At 55.2% G+C, this 14691-nt stretch overlaps 1 protein-coding gene across 1 annotated transcript in view; it reads left to right on the top strand.

Annotated features, from left to right (window-relative positions):
• PEPD (peptidase D) overlaps positions 1-14691 on the top strand; it is a 114551-nt gene that overhangs the window by 35803 nt on the left and 64057 nt on the right. The window contains exons 8-9 of the mRNA XM_067720967.1: positions 8747-8822; positions 9730-9776. Of these exons, the coding sequence (XP_067577068.1) occupies positions 8747-8822; positions 9730-9776 (123 nt within the window). The remainder of the gene's footprint in view (positions 1-8746; positions 8823-9729; positions 9777-14691) is intronic.

Here is a 14691-nt window from a genome sequence, read left to right on the forward strand (position 1 = left end):
TTGGCTTTGTTGGGTCTTCGTTGCTGCGCGCGGGCTTTCTCTAGTTGCGGAAAGCGGGGGCTACTCTTCGTTGTGGTGCGCAGGCTTCTCATTGTTGTGGCTTCTCTTGTGGAGCATGGGCTCTAGGCGCATGGGCTTCACTAGTTGTGGCATGTGGGTTCGGTAGTTGTGGCGCGTGGGCTTAGTTGCTCCGCGGCATGTGGGATCTTCCAGGGCCAGGGCTTGAACCCATGTCGCCTGCATTGGCAGGCAGATTCTTAACCACTGAGCCACCAGGGAAGCCCAGGTTAGCGTTTTTTAAAGCTGTGGGGCAGGAGTGGGAGCAGGCTGCCAGTTAGGAGGCTGCTGCAGGGTCCAGGTGGCTGTGGAGGGGTAGGTGACGGAGTTGAGAGTGAGGGGCAGTCAAGGGGAACGCTCCTGGGAGGAACCGGCCTTGACGCCTGAGTGAAGGGTGGAGTTGAATGTGACTCTGTTCTTGTCCTGAACAGCTGGGTGGTATGTCACCAAGATGGGGCAGGTGCTCTGGCAGGTGAGGGACTGCTGTGGTGTGTTGAGTTTGAGGCAGGTGCCGGCGGGAGAGAGGCTGGGCCAGAGGCGAAGATCTGAGGGCTGTCGACAGGCATCGATACTGACCCTTGCGAGAGCTGGAGGGTGGGCGGGCCGGCAGCTCTGTCGGCAGCCCTGACCCGGTGCCCATCCTGGCCGCACACTGTGAGCGTGGGGGCTTGTGTCCTTCCAGTTCACAGCCACCTCCTCTTGTTTTGATGAAGTAACAGATGCCTGGCCCTTCCATAGCCCCCAGCTGGCAGAAGAATAAACCCTGGATACTCAGGGGCCGCGTCCACCTGTGTCCCAGATGTGGCATCCCTTGTGGCCGCTTACATTCTGAGTGCTTTGGAGACCAGGGCTGGGTTGTGCACCCCAGCATCTCCTGAGGGACAAGCCATTAGTTCGTCACTTTGGGACGAGCATGCTTTAATTCTGGTGACATTTCCAAGGCGCTGAGGTAGATTCTGCGTTAATAAGATACTTCCCAGTTTTATTAAAGCCAGCAGCAGAAAGGACTTATTTGGCATTTGATGGCAGTAGAACTATTTTAGAAATGTCACATTGTCCTTACTGCCTCAGGGGTGTGTTTTAGCAGCGTGTGTTCTGGCCTCTGTAGTGACTGCCGTCATTCTCGGTGGGAGCCACGTGAGTCACCGTCATCGCCCTCCTCTGGGAACTGAAGGAAGGATTCTGGGTGGAATGGCGGGCAGGCCCCTCATTTACAGGAGAGACTGGGTTTCCATGGTATTAAATTATGGCTCATTGATGTATCTTTGGGCCCCTGTCCTGGATGCTTTTTCCAACGCCCCCCTCTCGGCCCGTGGAGAGAAGTTACCTGGGGTAATGGAAAAACTATCCAGTTGGGCATATCCAAATTCTCACCCCAGCCCACCCACCTCGGGAAGTCACTTAACTTCTCTGAGCCTCAGCTTCTTCATCTATAAAATGGGGACGTAGTAATGCCTAACTCACAGCATGGACGTGAAGATTCATGCTGTCTAACAATTACCATAGAGCGGGTGGCTTATGAGCAGCAGAAATTCATTTCTCACAGTTCTGGAGGCTGGGAGGTCCAAGGCCAAGGTGAGGACCCACTTTCTGGTTCATAGACGGCCGTCTTCTTTCTGTGTCCTCAGATGGCAGAAGGGGTGAGGGAATTCTCTAGGGTCTCTTTTATAAGGGTACCAATCCCATTCATGAGGGTTCCACCCTCATGACCTAAGCACCCCCCAAAGATCCTGCCTCCAGATACTATCACACTGGGGATAGGTATCAACCTGTGAATTTGGGGGCAACGCAGTGTTCAGTGTATAACAGCAAGCCTCAGTTTCCACACCTGCAGAGTGGTCGTGGTCTCCCTTGGTGGATGGCTCAAGGATTGAGTGAGAGCAGAAGTCAAGTGACAGCACATCCTAGTAATCGTGCTGTCACCTTTTGAGACTTCCTTTATCCAAGGTGCTATGCTAAGCACTTGACACACGTCACCTTATTTAAAGAGGTATTTTATTTATGTTATAAGGTAGGACTCTGATTATCCCCATGTTACAGGTGAGCAAACTGAGGCACAGGAAAGTGATTTGACCAAGAAAAAGCCAGGAGCTGAGCCCAGGCCAATGGTTCCAGGCTCTGATGCTGCCCCATGTGGCTCTGAGGAGTACCCTGAGGAGTGGGGGGTGCTGCCTGCATGTCAGCCTCTCTCTCGGTTCATTCTTGGCCATCCAACCTGCTCAGAACCCACAGAAGAGATCTCGTGGAGGCCAGGGTGTGGTGGGGTGGAGGGCCTGGGGACGTGCAGCTAAGCCTCCCCCAGCACCCCCTGCCACCCACACGTACCCCAGCTCCCAGGTGGCGGCTGAGCTGGGGGTTTGGGATCCTTCCCAGAGCCTGTCTGATTAGGAGGCCACAGGCAGCCTCTCCCAGCACAGGGGAGGCTTCACTTCTCGTTTGTGTTTGGGTGTCATTCATTTCCTTTCGGTGACGGCTTTATTGTTTTCCATTCTCTCAAGCAGTACCTTTCTGATTTTCTGTAAATTCCTCTCTAATCCTACTCTTCTTCCCCACAAACATGAGATCATAGCTGATCATTTCTTTCCTTGTGCTAGGTCTTGCAGTTTGAACGTGGAGGTCAAAAGTTGAAACTTAATAAGAGCAGGCGTATCTCACTTCCATAATTTAGTCTGTGGTTCTGCATTCCTGTTCAGCAGATGATTAAATTGATCTGAAGGTGGGGTAGGAAATAAAAGGAGATACCTCTGTGCTGTCTAATAGCTCGGCACTGTGGATTTCAGTTAAGCACCTCTGGAAGCCTCACAGAAAAGCAAGCACGTCAGCCGTTGCCACGCGCCTTCTCGGGTTTTAAGTGAGGCCGTGTTAACTTGAGTCGGTGTCATGCCAGGGTTAGAGCTGTTAGGTACACGGGGCGGAGGTGGCCTGCGTGTATTCATCAGGCAGCGAGGTAAGCTGTCTATTGCCGTTCCCCTGCCTTTCTGTGCATGGGAGACGGTGAGGGGTGGATGATTCGGGGCAGACACGCCCCAGGATCCTGCATCCGGGGTAGTGTGTCCCAAATCAGAAAAGGCACCTAGATGATGACGAAGACTCTTGGTGTGTATAGGAAAGGTGCTCCAGTGGGCTCGCTGTCTTTGTCTCCCGGTGGACAGGCACTTAACCCTGAGTCAACGAGACAGCCAAGTGGAAAGTGGGGACCTGAGAGCAGTGGGGAGAGCCTGGCTTACTGTGCACCGGGAGGCTGGACCCAGGGTGTGGGAACAGTCAGGCCCTGGTCCCAGCTCTCCCTGCACGTGGCTCACGACCGCCTGGCCCCGGCCAGGTCTCAGGCACACTCAGCTTACCACGGGCTGAACCACTGTTTTCTTCCTGGCCCTGGTTTCTCTGAGAGGACTTAGGGATTGAGCTTCCCGAGGATATGTAATCCCAACCAGCTCTTTCCTTTCTGTCCCTTCCGTTGTGCTGGGGTTTTACCCTTTGAATCCCTGGCTCACAGGGTAGGGAAGGAACGGCCATGGGGGTCATGCGGTATGGAATTCCCGCACTCCTCTCCCGCAGAAGCCCCTGCACGCTCATCTCCGGGAGAGATGGAATTCCTGTCCCTTCAAATGGGTTTTGTGCAACACTGTGGCACTTTGATGCCTAGAGACTGATTCTGGAAATACTTCATCCTGTCTTGCTACTACTTTAATCAGTGGAGCATTCAGACCTCACTTAATTGATGCCTTAATCCTTCATTTAGTGCCCAGAGGCAGTTTTGTGACCTGTGAATATTTCAGGAAGAAGAAGATTGCACACATGAATCTCAGCTTGGTCCAGTCTTTGTCATTTCAGGCCAGTAGCAGGGGACTCTGTGCCTTCACCCCCGCCCCCCTGCCCGTGGTGCTGCCTTTCTCCCTGAGCAGCCCCCTTGATGTGGTGATGCTCACAGGCCTGGCCATGAGCTGGGGACTCTGCCTCAGGTCCTGCACACGTCGGGCACCTCCTCTTGCTGCCGGAAGAGCCTGAGTTGCCTTCTGCCCAGATGTCTTTTTTTTTTTAATTAATTAATTACCTTTTATTTTTGGCTGTTCTGGGTCTTTGTTGCTGCGCACGGGCTTTGTCTAGTTGTGGCGAGCAGAGGCTACCCTTCATTGCAGTGCAGGGGCTTCTCATTGTGGTTGCTTCTCTTGTTGCGGAGCACGGGCTCTAGGCGGGCAGGCTTCAGTAATTGTGGCACGTGGGCCCAGTAGTTGTGGCTCGTGGGCTTAGCTGCTTCCCAGACGAGGGCTCAAACCCGTGTCCCCTGCATTGGCAGGTGGATTCTTAACCACTGCACCACCAGGGGAATCCTGTGCAGACGTCTTAAGTGGCATCAGTGCTGTCCTGTCCTGAGCCTTGGTCCTCTGATGCTTCCTGGAGGAGGTGACCTTCGTCCTCCCCTGGGGATAGAAGCCTTGCAGATGATATTTCTAACCACCACCCCACATGTCCTTGGGCTGGACAAAGCGGGGGCTGAGTGTGACACCCAGAATCCCTCACTCCAAGGCGACTGGGCCTACAGAGGCTGCACCGCAGCAGAATCCCCCTACCATGCCTTTTTGTGCTTGGGAGTAAAGGAAATAGCCTCCTCAGATTCAGGGCGGTGAATTCTTCCTGCAGATGAGGAGAAACTGTGCAGAATGCCGGAAAGTCTTACTGTTTTCTGCTGTGATCTTAAAAACGGTTTCTGGTGCTTGTGTTGTGGAGATAACGGGGCCAGGCAGGGACGCCTGGCACTGGGGCGAGACTTCAGCCCCAGAGTGCCCTGTGGACGGTTGGGTGAGCCGGCACACAGCAGCCTTTACTTTCAGGGCCCTTAAGGCTTGGGTTCAACTGGGCCACGCCAGTGCTCAGCCAGGCCGGCTTCACTGGAGAACTGCCTTTGCCCTGGTTCAGTTAGATTTTTTCTTCTTTTTTTTTTAACATGACTAAAAAAAGTAAGTCCTGAGGCAACCAGCTAGAGGCCTAGTTTGTCATCTTCCCCAAAGTGAAATTAGGAAAGAAAGCAGGACTCTGGGCCTTGGTGGCCCAACATGCTGATCATCTCTGATAGGCAGGGAGCATGGTCCGGCCACGGCGCACGGGCCCAGCCGCTCCGCGGCATGTGGGATCTTCCTGGACCGGGGCATGAACCCGTGTCCCCTGCATCGGCAGGCGGACTCTCAACCACTGCGCCACCAGGGAAGCCCTGATGGAGTCTTTCTCCCGGCTCTTTTCAAGACTGAGGGTGCCTACGGGGCAGGGAGGAGGCGAGTGGAGAGCCTGTGGAGTGGGCTTCTGCGGCTGGGGCTGCCTCTTCCTGCCTTTGTGGCTGGGGGTGAGGCAGTGGTGGTGGGAGTTTGGACTGCTGAGGCCTGGGGAGGCTGTTCCCCACGCCCTGTCCTGACTGGGGCCTGCCAGGCTGTGCGACATCCCACGATGACCTGGTGAACAGCCCAGGGAGGGCGGGGGTGGAGGAGGCCTCCTTTTCTTTTTGAGATGAACCATTCTGTCTCCTGGTTGGAAGGAAGATGTTTCCCAGCTTTGCTGCAATGCCCAGGTACTGTTCCTAACCCGTAGTTACGGTGTGTCTGCTCTGGGCCAGGCAGTGTTCTAGCCCTGGGACGCTGCCCCCCAGGGCTGTGGGCTTTTAGGGGGAGGCTTAAATGAAAAGGAAATTACAAGCGTGATAGCTTACTGAGGATTCACATAGACTGCCCAGGGAATAGAGGGAGGGATTTAGCCTGGTAGGGGGCTGGAGGGAGCCCTTCCCTGCTTTCTGAGAAAGGGGCTAGAGGATGAATTTGCAGGAGCCGGTTCCAGGCAGAGGAGTCTCTGTCGGGGTGAGGGGGTACGTGGTGGAGACAGGCAGGGTGTGGCCTAGAGAGCCTCCTGGCCGCTGGATAGAGTTTTAACTTCATCTGGACGACATCTAGAGGCTACTAAAGGTTTGAAGCCAGGGAAGCCTGGTCTGGTTTGCATTGCCCGAAGAGCCACAGCTGTGGTTGGGGAGCGGACAGGGCTGGAGGCCAGAAGAGCCAGGAGAGGATGTCCAGGCTGGAGAGAGTGGGGTCTGGACGGAGAGAGAGAAAGGGGAGGTGTGAGAGGTTGTGGAGGTGGAATTGCCGCCCTTGGTCGTCGGTTGGATGTGGGAGTGATGGACGGATGAGAGGGAGGTGCCCAGGTGTCTGCATTAAGCAGTGGGAGGTGGGGAGGTGTGGCTGGAGATGGGAGCCTGCGGAAGGGTGGGAGTCTCTGTCCTGCTGAGCTGGAGGTGCCTGGGGGGGTCCTGCAGGTGCGACGCAGCTGAGAGGCCTGTGCCGGAGCTGGGGCTTTGGGGGCAGGTGCAGCGGCAAGGCTGGGGGGCAGGGAGGGGAGGGCCTGTCAGAGCTGGAGGAGGGGAAGCAGCCAAGCACATGCCAGCAGAGGCAGGCGTCGCGGGAAGTCATGGAATGCCTCTGGGTTTGGCACCCTGGGGGTTGTTGGTGAGGCAGTGCTGGCAGAGTGGCAGGGGCTGAAGGGAGAAGAGGGGAGGGGAGAGGGTTAGTGAGAAGATGGGGAGGAGGTTCGTAAAAGCTGCTGTCCCTCCTCTCCGGAGGCAAGGACTGTCAGGGTGTCCTTTCTGGAAACGTGGCTGGGTGGTGGGGGGAAGGCTTGGCTGGACGGGGAAGTGAGTGGTCATGGAGCTTCCAGTAAGAGTGGCAGGTGCACAGAGGCGCTTGGGGGCTGGGATCTGAGCCCATGTGTGTGTGTTGGGGGGCTGAGCCTCACTGACAAGAGGGCACCCCTTCCCTCGTAGGCGGGGAGAGAGGGGAGGATGGGGGTGGGGAAGCCTTGGGAGTTTGGTGAAGAGGTGAGAGTACACCCACCTGCTGGCTTCTGTGTTCTCCAGGAAGTAGGGGATGAGTTCGTTCATGTGACAGGGAGCCCTGGGAGGGCCCCGGGGTGGAGGAAGTTGAGAGGAGCCTGCACGCTCCCCCTGTGACTCCCGGCAGAGCTGGGGTGTGTGGAGGCAGGTGGCAGCTTGCTGTGCCGTCCGCCCAGCTGAGTGCTTTCCCCCTCAGCCCCCGTGTCCTGCACACACAGGCCTGGGCTTTGGTTCATCCCTTGCGGGCGTTCGGCCGAGCCTGTGTGGATCGAAGGGCACAAGTCCTAGGGGGTCTAAAGTGTTGTCTGGAGTGGTGGCTAGAGGGCTGGAGCAGGGCTCTAGGCTGAAGAGAGAGGCAGGGGGTCAGAGGCGGTTGTAGCCTGGGCCTGGTTCCCACCTGTGTTGTCACTCTGGTCGTCACCGTCACCACGTCGGAGAATAGAGAGACCCGCTCCCAGCTCACAGATCCTTGGGCTGGTGCGGAGCAGGGCAGGAAGGAAGCGTCAGGGGCCGCTAGGTTATCTGTGAGTGGATTTGGACCACACCCTCCGGGGGGTAGAACTGCTCCCAGCGCCCCGAGGTGGAGCCAGAGCACCTTTATGATGGTAAAGAGCAAACTTAGGCTTCAGGGTCTGCCCCAGAAAAAAGCAGGCATGTTCATCTGGAGACAGGCTCAGTGGATTGGGGCTTTGTCTTTCCTACATCCCCTGGAAGGTGTCCCTGTGCTGTACGATGCCTTCCTCCCCTCCCAGCGACGAATGGCTGGCTGTCCCACGTGGGCATCATAGCTGCCTCTGGTGCAGGTGGGAGCGCCTTCCTTGCCATCCTCAGATGCCTCGTCTGAGGCTGGCTCAGGACCGTCAGGCCTCAGAGGTGGACAGTGGCTGGACGAGGGGTGCGCTGTGGACGGAGGGGCAGGCGCTGATCTGCCATCGTGACACTCCGCTTTGCCGATCTTGAGGGGGCTTTGGTGAAGGCAGGTCACCTTCACAAAGGGAGCAGCATCAGCCATGAGGGATTCACTGAGGACTCCATGCGCTTAAGGACTGGGCCCACTGCCACTTACATGCCGTGAGCTGGAGGTGCTTATTTGAAATGGGTAGAAGTAGAAAAAGAATATTTATTTAGCTTCTCTACGGGAGGCTTCCTTGGGGTTGAGATTGATTGCAAGGACCAGAAACCTAACCAATTCTGGGCAAATTAACATGAGCTTATTGCGAGAACCCCAGTACCCCCCTGGAGTCCAGCTGGCAGGAGGTGCAGCGGAGCCTTGAAAGGATGGCAGGGTCTGTTGTTTGCACCGCTCCATCCCCATTCCCAGCTTGACCCTATCTCACGCAGGGGGCCTGAGTCACTTTCCAAGGCTGCCTGGACAGGTGGGTGTGGTGGGGGGAAATGGGAGAACTCTTCAGCCATCTGGGCAGAGCCCTGGGAGTCAGCACACTTAAGATTGAGGTCCAGCAGCCTTGCCATGTGGATTGTATCCCCATTTAGTGGATGAGGAAACTGAGTCTCAGTGAGGCACCGTGTGTCCGGCTACAGAATCTGGGTTTCTGCCACCCACAGCGGCTTCCCGATCTTGTAACTGGAAACAGCCTGCACTCCTGAGGCTGGCGTTGGGTTGGGATGGGCCATGCTTAGTGTAGCTCATCACTCCCGGGGCTTGGGGGCCCATCCTGCCCCCATCCTCTGCTCAGGCGGCCCATCTGCAGCCCTGGGCTCCTTCCCAGGCTGTGCAGGGTGTGGAGGTTTCCCTGGAGGTGTCTGCCAGCTCCTGCTGGAAGTCGCTGACTTGCTGCTTCGTTTTTCTCCTTTCTGCAGCCGGGTCTTCAAGACAGACATGGAGCTGGAGGTTTTGCGCTACACCAATAAAATTTCCAGCGAGGCCCACCAGGAGGTAAGCTGGGCGCTGGCTCACTGGACCTGCCGTTCTGGGTGGGCTGGGGAAGTAGCATTGCTCTGTGTAGGGCAAGACGGCGGTGTCGAGGTGGACGGTCTTGGGGGGGCGCTGGTCCCCAGCCGGCAGGAAGTGTCACTGCAGACCCAAGATACAGTGCTGGTTGTTTACTGTTCCCCAGCGGGGACAGGGCAGGGAAGGCCTGTCCTCACCTTAAGGTACCCACCCTCAGGGAACTTCGCAGCAAGAAGTCCCGACTTCCAGGACAGTAGAGCTTTCCCTCCTCGCGTTCTGGCAGTCCCAGTTCCTTTGAAAGAATCTGTGGTCCTTAACCAAGATTCAAGCACGTTTATTACTATCACCCAGGTTTTGAAAACACCCTCACCTGGTTCTTTCCCAAACCTTCCCACTTTACCTGAGGAGCAGAAGCAAATAAGGAAGTTTATTTTTTGAAATGGGTCCAGGTCACTGGGATAGCCCAGTACCTGCTTACTGACATTGCAGTGTTGCGTCAGGAGACAGATGGGGGTCATTGGGGGCAACACAATCTCTTCTCCGAGTTCATTTTCTCTGTGTTTTATAAGGAAGGAAACCTCTTAGGATAGTTGTCATAGGCTTCTGAGCATTAAGTATTCACCAAACACGTCTTGGCTAAATCTTCACTTGCCTCCCAAGGTGTTTATCGACTTCTGAACAGAAGTGCTCCGGAGTGGTTTAAATAAACTGTATGACTTTGGAGCTTTAAAAAAGTTCTAATTTGTCACATTTCTGCACCACTGTGTGCGTGTATCATTCTTTTTTTTTTTTTAAAGAAGAGATTCTTTTGAAAAAATGCTATACATTATGTATAAGGTGGTGTTACTTATCTCCTTAATACAAATGTCTTTGCTTAATATCCATCCTCCAGGTAATGAAGGCTGTAAAAGTGGGAATGAAAGAATATGAGATGGAAAGGTAAGCTGCTGTGTTTCTCTGGGTAAAGATTAAAATGTAAAAAACAGTAATTTACGTTCGCCGAGCAAGTAACAGATGAGGCGCGGCAGCCTGGCACACGGGTTGAGCGGGGATTAGGAGTAGGGCTTCGGCGGCGTGGGCAGAGACGATTTTTCTTCCGACTGTGGCCACCTCCCCGGCTCCTGGCAGAGTGTTGGATGGTAATGGTCTTTGATTACTTTTCAGGGTCGTTTAGTGCCCCATCATTCCACTCGTGGACTTTGTTGCTGCAATTTGCAGGAAGCTACCAAACAGCTGCTATGGAGACTCTGAAAGCCGCTAGTAAAACAGCTTTTGCCGTTTTTATGTGTAAACACTGCCATTATGTCTGCTGTGCTCGGACGACCGGGTTGCGGGTTGGTTAAGTGGCTCATAAAGCATTCTGGAGAGCTCCATCATCCTGCAGCTCCAGTTAGGCTGCAGGGAGCCTGTTGCCACCCGGGGCCTTCCCACGGCTGCCCTGCTGTGCTGGGTGTGGGCTGGCCAGCTCCTCAGCCCCGCTCCAGGACCCAGGGGTCCGTTAGCGTGCTGCTGCCCACAGCGTGAAGAAGCCCTGGGGTCAGACCCAAACTGCCCCAGTGGCTCCCCTCCCGGCCACCTCCCGGGGCAGGAAGCCCCCATTCCCGACTGTCACCAGTGACTGCGCCGCGTGGGAGTCCCTGTGGGGAGAAGACACCGAAGCTGCCGGTTCTCCCCCTGTGACATAATAGGAAATGTGTATTTGGTCTCTGCCCCCAGTTCCTGGCACGGAGCTTGTAAAACCTTTGAAATTCCCTGATAGAGGAGCATCTGTTGTCCTTTATAATAAGCTCCTTTCCACCGCACTTGAGTTTATGCTAATGAGGGCCTCTCGGAGGCCCCGACCTCCTGGGAGAAGAGAAGGAGTAGAGATGGAGATTGAGTTCTGACCAGTGATTGAATCAATCCTGTATCTAAGGAGGTAATGGCCCTTGCATAAGCCCTAAACCAAAGGGTGTGGAAAGCGTCTAGGTTGGTGAACGCGTGGAGGTGCTGGGAGGCTGGCATCCCTGGAGAGGGTTTGGCAGCTCCACACCCCTCCCCCACACCTTGCCCTCTGCCTCTCTTCCATTTGGCTCCTCCTGAGTTGTATTCTTCCTAATAAAGTGATATCAGTAAGGAAAGCACTCTCCTGAGTTCTGCGAGCCGTTCTAGCAAATTATGAAACCCGAGGCTAGGTTTTGTGGGAACCCCTGATTTAAGGCCGATGGGTCAGAGGTAAAGAGGCCTGGGCTTGTGGTTGGTGCCTGAAGAGGGGGCAGTTTCGTGGGACTGAGCCCTTAGCCTGTGGGGTCCGCACTAACTGTGGCAGTTACTTAGTGTCAGAAGGTGTCCGCAGAGAAGTGGACAATTGCTTAGTGTGGAAAACCTACATATTTGCTACCGGAAGTGTTGTGAGTACGAAAAAGCGTTTTACCTTGTACCCTCCACCCTGAGCTGCCCTTTCCTGCCTGGCCTTGTCAGAGCTTGGTGCCGCTGCCCCTTCCCCACCTTGCAGGGCCCGTGTCTGCCCCAGGTACCCTCAGGGCCCGCTCTGCCTCCACACCTTAGCAGTGCAGAGTGAGGGCGAGGTACAGACAGAGTCGGCAGCGGGCACCTTGGGCGTTTACAATCACCATCACATGGCTTGGGGGTAGGCGGCTTTTCTCAAAGTCTAATAACCCTTAAAGGAGCCCTGAACAGGGAGCCTCTATATTTCTTTCCCCTTACCCTGGGAGGTAAGAGGTTAACATGACCTCGGAGGCCCCGCTGCTGTGCCTGCCCAGGAGGGGGCATGGAACGAATGAGTCATCAAGGACCCAGCTCAGCTCAAGGAGGACGAGGGAAGGGGCAGAGCCCTCTAGCTCTTGCCTCCGTGCTCTGGGATTCCCGGGTCCTTGCCCCCACCCCCAACCTGGGACAGGAGAAGTTCTGCGGGGCTGCCAGGGAGGTGGGCTGGGCAGTGGGTCCCTCAGATTGGCACTGGCCCAGAAACCTGTTCCCAGCTGAATTGGCCCGTAGTGACCCACAGTTGATGCTTCAAATAAAACGACCGAGAAACTGGAGCAGGACTCGCTTGCTCCAGTGTGGAGCCACGCTGACTGCTGCACTGTGCCCGAAACTGCGGGGAGTCCAGCTCTGAAGGTGGCTCCTGGCAGGAGCTCCTCGGTGTCCCAGAGCCAGATCAGCCTGGGTGTGAGTTCTGGGCCAGGGGCTGGTCACTCAGCATACCTCCCCCAGCTCCCTACTTCCCAACCCAAGGTAACAGAGGTCTTTTTTTTTCTTTTAATGACGAATTTCAAATACCCACCACCCGCACGTCAAAGAGTATAATGAACGTCGAAGTCCCCATCAGGGTTTTCTGTTTGGTTTTGTTTTCCTGGAGTATTTAAAACCAAACCCCAGACATGGTGTCATTTTACCTGTAAATACGTCAGTGGGTGTCTCAGCGGATGATGGTATTGTTTTCCTTTTCATGTAACCGCTGTGTCCTTATCACGTCTGAGTAAGTTAACAGTAATCCTTAATGTTGTAAATGTCTAGTTCATGTTGTCTAAAACTATCTTTTTAGAACTGGTTTGTATGAGTTGGGATTCAGGGTCTACACGTTGCGGTTGGCTATTGTTTGGAGGAGACCCTCTTGTTGAGCTGAGCTCCGGGGAGATCTTACTTTTGTCTGCAAATTGCTCAGCCTTCCGCTCCACCCTGCGTCCCAGGTTGGCCCCACTGCTGCCTCCTCTGTGGACCAGGGGCGGCCCTCGGAGAAATGATCCTGAGGCTCTGGGCCAGAAGCAGCCGCCCTGAGGGCGCTGAGTGGCATTAATCCAGCTCAACGTGCCAGGTGTGTGCCCTGTTGTGCACCTACTGTGCGTCATGCCCACCCTGCGGCTCGCCATAGGGGGTACAGGGGGGAAGCAGTGGCTACCCTCGCACCCTCAGCCTGGCAGGGGGGCCATCTGATCTCTGGGTCCCTGAGACCTGAGAGCAGGGAGGTTCCTGGGGTGGAGTGTGGGGAGGGGTTTTAAAAGCTGAGGCAGAGATGATGAGGACAAGAGCCAGAGTCTGTTCCCGAAGGGCAGGTAGGAGGGGTGACCCTGGGAGGCAGATGGTGTCACCCCCTGGAGACAGTGGGAAGATGGTCCTCCCGGGACATTGAGGTGTCCCTGGCCAGATTTGAGGAGGGCATCACCCACTGCCAGTGCCAGCCTGAGCCCGGGGCGTCTGTAGTGGTGAGGGGGCCGACGTCACTTTCTCTGTCCCCGCAGGCATGTCACTGCCCAGGTAGCCTGGGATGCTGTTTTGTGGCCTGTGTCCTTGGAGCCTGGGAACTTTCTCTCGGAGGCCCCATCTCGTTAATCTGCAGTGTCTGCCCCACAGTTGGTATCAGGAAATACGTGTGGGCGGATTAGGTGGATGGGCAGGAGAGAGAAGAAAATGTCCTGAGCTACTATTTCCTGTCTTCTCTCCCGCTGTGAACTTCAGCATTCTTCTCTTAACCAAGTAGGAGTATGAGATCATGTCTAAAGCAGGTGGGGGCGCCCCAGGAGGTGTGGCCTCCTTAACACAGGCTGGACCGATGCCCAGGAAGGTCCAGGGCAGCGACTCCCGGGCAGGCCACCGACCCCTGGCTTAGAAGAGCAGCCCTAGAACCTTCCGGACGTTCTGCTGAGAGCATGGCCAGCTCCAGCCCCACGGAGGGACACAGGGCAGGAAGGGCAGGGACTCCTGGGGGTGGGGGTGGGGGGGAGATTGGGGTTGATTTTCTGGGAGGCGGGCATACCACCGGCACAACGGCGCTCAGACTCAGACGAGGGCCGCTGGCCAGGAGACCCAGTTGTAAGCCTCATCTTTTTGTTTTATCATCAAAGGTTTGTCATAAAATCTGGAAGGCATGTTAGAAACAAGGAAGCCAGCTGGTGGTATTTATTAAGACTCCTCCTCTGTGCTGTGCCTGCGAGCAGGGTTCCAGGGAACATGAAAATCAGTTTCTGCAATTGAGGTGTGGTGAATTGTGTTAAACCAATAAGACGTTAATGTTTGGGTAAATCGGATGCTAATGGCATCTGACTGCAGGCCCAACCAGGCGATGCATCTTACCTCCTCATGTTACTTAATGTTCGTGGCGTCACCGGCTTACAGCCGGCTGGCATGGGGCTGGCAGCTGAATCAATTACCGGCAAACACTAATTTAGAGCATGCTCAATTGGCTGTGTAAGCAGGTCCCAGTTCACATTTGCCACAAGGAGATTAATAACTTGATGTTTTTGACAGTCTGGGACCTTACCTGAAATGACGCTCTCCTTCTCTCCAAGCTGTGAACGGGGCATTTCGGGCCCTTTCCCGGCAGCTCCCGTGGGGAGTGTGGGAGTCAGTTAACAGGCTGAGGGGTCTGTGAGGTATACTAGGGGACAGCACGGCGTTGTCCTCCTCCCCCGGCTGGCGTCCTTCTTGGAAGACAACCGGACCGCATCTGGAGACCCCTGTCAAGGCCTGGGTTTCCCTGTGCTCCATCACAGGCATCAGCCCACAATAAGAGTCTCCTGTTTTCTTTGTCTTTTTTTTTTTTAACATCTTTATTGGAGTATAATTGCTTTACATGGTGTGTTACTTTCTGCTTTATAACAAAGTGAATCAGTTATACATAAACATATGTTCCCATATCTCGTCCCTCTTGCGTCTCCCTCCCTCCCACTCTCCCTATCCCACCCCTCTAGGTGGTCACAAAGCACCGAGCTGATCTCCCTGTGCTATGTGGCTACTTCCCACTAGCTATGGATTTTACATTTGGTAGTGTGTATATGTCCATGCCACTCTCTCACTTCTTTCAGTCATTTGTTAATGCTGAACTGCACGGCTGGGCTACTCCGTGCTCAGAGTC

Source organism: Pseudorca crassidens, chromosome 20 (assembly GCF_039906515.1).
Source record: "Pseudorca crassidens isolate mPseCra1 chromosome 20, mPseCra1.hap1, whole genome shotgun sequence".
In the NCBI taxonomy this organism is placed as follows: Eukaryota; Metazoa; Chordata; class Mammalia; order Artiodactyla; family Delphinidae; genus Pseudorca; species Pseudorca crassidens.